The sequence below is a fragment of the Trachurus trachurus genome (genome assembly GCF_905171665.1).
Source record: "Trachurus trachurus genome assembly, chromosome: 10".
Classification (NCBI taxonomy): domain Eukaryota; kingdom Metazoa; phylum Chordata; class Actinopteri; order Carangiformes; family Carangidae; genus Trachurus; species Trachurus trachurus.
In genome coordinates this window covers 8,654,336-8,660,338 of record NC_139894.1, presented here as the reverse complement: position 1 = coordinate 8,660,338, position 6,003 = coordinate 8,654,336, and the positions used below count along the sequence as shown (strand labels likewise).

Here is a 6,003-nt window from a genome sequence, read left to right as displayed (position 1 = left end):
ATCGTTATGATGAATGCTGAAGGTTATTTTATGCTCATGTTATTTAGTTTGTAAAGATGAGAGAGCTCTGAAGCTCCTGCAGCTCTGCAAGAGTCTACGAGATCCTCCAGAAAATCCTGAGACCCACCACTGAGGATTCCTGGAGGTCATCTATCGACATGCAGCCTGTGAGTTGTGCTTTGATTTTTCTACTTCAATAAAGGTAGACATGTGATCTGCTTGTTAACTATGAAGGTAATTTAAAGCTTTTACTACTCCTGGATTTTGTTTTTCTCTCATGGTTCAATTATTTCTCACACGTTATTTATGTTTACGTTTTAATTTTCTCATTGATGCATCTATACGAGTATATATAGAGTTGTTTTTGTGCTGTTTTTTTTGCTTTCACGCCTCTAATTACCCTGTGGTGATTACTGGAGTTCAGCAGCCAACTGTTTCATTTGGAGCTGATTTTTATGACAGCGCTGCCTAATACACACACAGGCATGGCTGAAGTTATTGGTCTGTTTTTTTCTGCACTTCTTCTAATTAGCACCAGGGATGTTCATAATGAACTTGTGTATTCACGACCAGGAGCTCCCCAAGAAATCGAATCTATTAAACACTTTGCCTGGAAGATCTGGTGGGTGCAGGTTTTTTCAGTGATAATACATTTTTTGGCAAATCAATACAACTCAAAAGTGCAGGACTGTAGTGAACATTAATGTCTACAAAAAGAACAGTTACAGGCAAGAGGCAGCCAGATGAATTGAATAAATAGAAGATCATACATATGTTTAACACAATACCAATATTAAATGTTTCAATATCTAGAGATGACACCATAAAGCAATCTTTACCATTCACTTTGTTCTTATGGGCTCTCTGATACAACAAAAAGTTTAATGATGATTGGATCTTCCAGCAAGGTAGCCTAAGTCTATTTTTAAATGTCTATCTTATTTTCTCACTTGGGAGGATCTAAGTGGCGGTGTGTGTCATTCCGGTGCGCTGGTGGTCTACGGTGCAACCTGCTGAGAGCCTGAGCTTAATGGATTTCAGCTGTGGGTGATGCATTAGCTTCCAGCAGGAGATAAAGCACAAAATCATCAAGAAAGAGAAAGTCATTCCCCCCTTTTTCCTCAAACACCAACGTGTCCTGAGGCTGCTCTGTGGGTGGAGAAAGTTGTGTCTGTCTCTTTGGCGTTTACAAAGCGGAGAGGGTTTCCAGAAGAACAAGAGCTGCTATGTAATCGTCACCAAATTGCAAACACGCATCCCTCCCAAGAAAAACAAACAGGGGTGTGTTGTGTTCAGGGCCTTTTGGGAGATGGTTCCCTCTCTTGACGAGTGCTGAACGCTGCTGCTGACACTCTGATGTCTGCAGCTGATGTTTTTGAGATTTGTGGGAAAAATCCTCATCACATTATCAAAACTAAAATCTGAAATATTGGTTTTAGAAGTGAGTAAGTAAATTTTATTTTACTTTTTTTGACATGATTTCCCCCTGATAAAGATTTGAATGAACATCCCTCAGGTTACAAGCCACGTAGGCCTATTAGATCTGACAGTGTTATGATGAGAAAAGGTGGTTGGTGACAAAGGGACAAGTTATGCAAGAAAAGAGTGAGACAGACTGATCAACAAACAAAAGTCCTGTATATTCTGTCTTATAAGGAAACCCTAAAAAGTGATGCACCTACTGTACCTAGCTGGGGCTTTATCATGTCTTTTGAAGCATTGAAGTATTTTTTTGTTTTTATGTTATTTTTTCCAGATAGAGAAGTGATTAAGAAAGAGACGGGAAGGTCAAAGAGAGAGGAAAGCAGCCCTGGCTTGGACTTGTACCTGGGTCTCTGCAGGTAGGATTACACCATCATGATACCATCCTATGTTTGTGTTGGCTGGAAACAATTACTTTTTTTGTAGGACTGACTTTGCAGCACATTTTGTTTATTTGTGTGTTTCCTTAAGTTGCAGTGTGTTGAGCTCTCGGGGGGCCAACGTAGTGTACAGCTCTTAAACACTTTGCAGCAGGACTAGAGATTACTGACCAAGGGTGTTGAATTACACTACTCACAAAAAGTTAGGGATGTTTGGCTTTTGGATTAAATTTCCGAATGCACCCAAAATGCACTATAACCTTTACAGGTGAACTTAATTTAACCTTCTCTAAACTTTTGAATGCACATGTCCAATTTGTTATACAGTCCTCTTCTCTCTCCCTCTCCTCTCCACGATGTTCAAATTTTGATTATCACGAGACCAAGACAACACTTTGATCAAATTGATTAAGTTATTGAGACATTGAGATTTTTAGCTTTTGTTTGAGATGAAGAAATTACCATTGCATCCTTCTACTTAAAAGGCTTTCATGATAGAATATCACATAGTGTAATTTAACATAATAGAGAATTATTATGAAAACATATTCAGGCACAGTATTCACAAACTCTGTAAGTACTGACAAGCTTGTTGAAGTGTGGGTAGTTCCAATGATCACAGTCAAACTGCCAAACCTAACACTTAAACCCCTCCTGCACTTTGATTTTGTCCCGAAGAACATCATGAACATTCATTTTATTGTTTCACACTGAGACTGTGGATTCAACGTCTTGTTAGAGCCAAAGTATGCAGGCTAAGGCTTCAAAATAAATCACACTCCCTCTGGTTAAATTACTGTGTCAATACTCAACATGCTCAAGCGTCTAATCTCCCAGCGAATACCTGTGGTAGGAGTGTGCGTGCATATTTGGCAGAGACGGAAAGGGGCTTTGATTTAAATGAAATGGTCTCAAAAGGTCATGACAATTATGGTAAAATATGTACAGGTATGTCTTTTAAATTGCAAATTGCATGAAGAAAACATACTCATAATGTCACAAGCTGCCTGAGTTTTAATTTTATGTGTTTTAAGAGTGATGAATGACTTTTATTTTAAAGTTTCTGTCTCATCAGTGAATCTCTCGAATGGATAAATCACAGAGAAAATTTACATAGAAAACATATTTATTGAAGGGTTGGACCAATTTCAACAGTGGGGAGATTTGCACTCTACATAAAAACAAACTATTAGAGTAGATGAATTTTTTTGCAAAGTACAAAGCATGTGTAGAGTCTCTAATAAGATAGGTATTAATGTGACTGCATGGAAAACAGAATCTGTTTGAGTTCTTTACTTTTCTCCGTCTCAGCAATCGTAATCCTGCACCATAGTAAAAAAGAACGTGCAAAAACTCGACCAGGACTCGTTGCAGTACTCCTCTGCCAGCTTCTTGTTCGCAGGTTGACAGGATTTGTCAGTTTTGGGTGGAGCGGGCGGGGTGTCGGGCCGGGCCGTCTTCTTCTTCTTCTCCTTCTTCTGTGCATTATGAAATCTGAAGTGAGCATCCCTGGCAGCTCCCCGGCACATACCTGCCCTGATCACCGCCGCGCTCCTGTCCTGGCACAGATTCCTTTGCTTCTGCAGCGCCCTGGCGATTTGCTTCCAGTAAAGTTTGACATCGGAGGCATACTGCGGACAGAGCGACGGTTTAGCAATGTATTCGCAGCTGGAGCTCTTGTCGTTCTTCTTGCACGTGACGCCGAGGATGAGGACGTCGTCGCCCGTCGCGGCCCAGGTGCACTCAGACTTGTCTTTGGTGACCAGTTTTCCCTTGACGGGCTGCGCGGAGGCAGCTTTGGATTGGCGTCCAGCCTTCAGGCCAGACTTCTCCTTGTTTTGTCCTTTGTCCGACCCTCGTCCCCTCCGTCCGCTGCCCCTCGAGCAGCTGCCCAACATCTGCTGGTGGCAAATGCAGGCCAGAACCAGAAGGATGGTGATATTGGTGAAGAAAGCCATGAAACCAACACAAAAGGCCCTGCAAGAGGATAAATTAGGATTTAGCTATCTGACCTCTAATCCCCTTCATTTCCCTCCTCACAAAGAGTCATTTTAATCCCCCATTAAACCTGTGTTTTAGAAAGAAACAACTAGGTTTTTCTTATAGAAACATTTCGAGATATGATTCAAAGTGCTTTCAGGCATGACATGAATAGGCAAATAAGAGAGGATATACTAAAAGAGGCAATATAAATGTATTTTGATATTAAAATAATGAATTAGAATAAAATGGAATAAATCAGAAGGAGCAGCTGAGTAAAAAGTTACGACTCAGAGATATAAATGAATAGCTCTTAATTTAATTTGGTTAAAGGCAGCAGCAAAACAATGTTTTTATCCTGGTTTTAAAAGGAGGTCTGTGGTGGAATAATCAGAGAAACAGACATGACATGAATACTGCGATACTATAATAAGTAAAAAATGACTATTACTAAGCAATTCGTCATATAGGATCAAGAAGTATAGATGACAAGAAAACCATGGGAACTGTAATTTGTAAAGCACCACATACAGAGATTGAGTAGGTATTTAGATCATTTATAGAAGTAAAAGTAAAAAAAAAACTAAAGTGAGTTCAAGTGTCACATTATGCAGTTACTCTTCTCTCAGAGTTTTATATGGTTAATACTCTTATTTATTTATTGCATTATTGCATTTTATTATGTAATATTGTAATCAGTCAATATGTAGACTGCATATAGACTAACAGAAAAGCACTGTCTGTATCCTTATGTGTTTTGCATGTAAAATCTAAATCTGTGTTACAGTATGTAGTTAAAACTGCAGTGGAGAATTAAGTAAAGTCACTTTGCTACTTTCCATCATTACCTGACAGGACGTTTAACCAACTTTAGGATTATTACATGAACATAAAGGTTATAACACTGCACACTACACACTACACACACTACAAGCAGCACTAATACTATGCTAATACCAAAGTGCGTATTAGTCAGGGATCGTTAGAGAGTGACAGCAGATCAAACTGTGGTGACTTACCTGAATTTTGCGAGTGAACTTCAGAACTGAGAGACTCCTTCACCTGCAGCTACAGTACAGTACAGTATGCTGCTGCACAGTGAGCCCTCCTCTTCGCACACTCACTCAATCTGCATGACTGAAGGGCTTAAAAAGTCCCCCCCCACCCCCTCCTCTCCCTCTCTCTTTGAGTTGAGCTTGGTAAACCAATGAGGGGGGTAGCCCTTCAGGGATGATTTGACTCAGATGACTGCTGATTGAAGTTTTTTAACGTGTTAAATTGTAATCAATGTAACAGAGCGGTCAAAAAAGTTAGTTATTTATGTCCTACTTTCAGTCAAGGATTATTCAATTTAAGAAACGGCAAAAACATTATTTAGTATTTGTAATTTATGTTGCGATATCAGGATTAGAAGTAATCTGTACTGGCAGGTTGTACTGCCTCCTGCAAGAAATCCCAGCTCCTTTATGATAACTTTTTATTTTGTACTACTTTTTATAACGAATACAAATAACTGGGCTTTTTTTTTAAAGGCCTTTATTGGAGCATCTGGTACGACAGTGTGCTAAAAACAAAATTACTTGAAATATCTTGAAACATGCCAGATGTCCATGCAAGGAGAAATCACTCACTGAACTTGGAAGTGTGTGAAACTAAAGCAACAGAGACACCTAAAGGTCAAATACAGTACAACAGGCGATTCTTACAAAGTGAAAATAACAGACAGAGCAATCGTTTATAACCATTTTACTAGTATTATAGTACTATTTTACAAGTTTCAACAGATATAATACATTGTACATAGTTACTGTAGGATAATTTCACATTCATCAAATCTTTTTTATCAATAAGAGTATTCACTGTCGTGTAATGCAAATAGATAATATAAAAATAAACAAACATGAATACAAATAAGTCACAAAAATGGGTTGAGTCTTTGGCTTGATCCCTATATTTTTGAAAATGCAGCATCTGCAGTAATATTCTCACAAGTTTTTTCCGTTTCATATACTGTACATGTGTTTCATGCAGTAATAATAATGATAATAATAATAATCACATAATCAAGTCAGGTAGTAATGTTCATCCATCTTTGAAAGGATGTTTGGCCAAGAGTTTCACATTAGACCGGCTCTCAGTGGACGATGATGTGTGCAAGTTT

At 38.8% G+C, this 6,003-nt stretch overlaps 1 protein-coding gene across 1 annotated transcript; it reads right to left on the bottom strand.

Annotated features, from left to right (window-relative positions):
* Positions 1 to 3,169: 3,169 nt before the first annotated feature.
* On the bottom strand, positions 3,170 to 3,820 carry fgfbp1a (fibroblast growth factor binding protein 1a; the record flags this gene model as incomplete). Its single annotated transcript, XM_083981070.1, has 1 exon — positions 3,170 to 3,820. One exon carries the CDS (start codon positions 3,818 to 3,820, stop codon positions 3,170 to 3,172), a length of 651 nt encoding a protein of 216 aa, XP_083837196.1.
* Between the last annotated feature and the right edge of the window lie 2,183 nt (positions 3,821 to 6,003).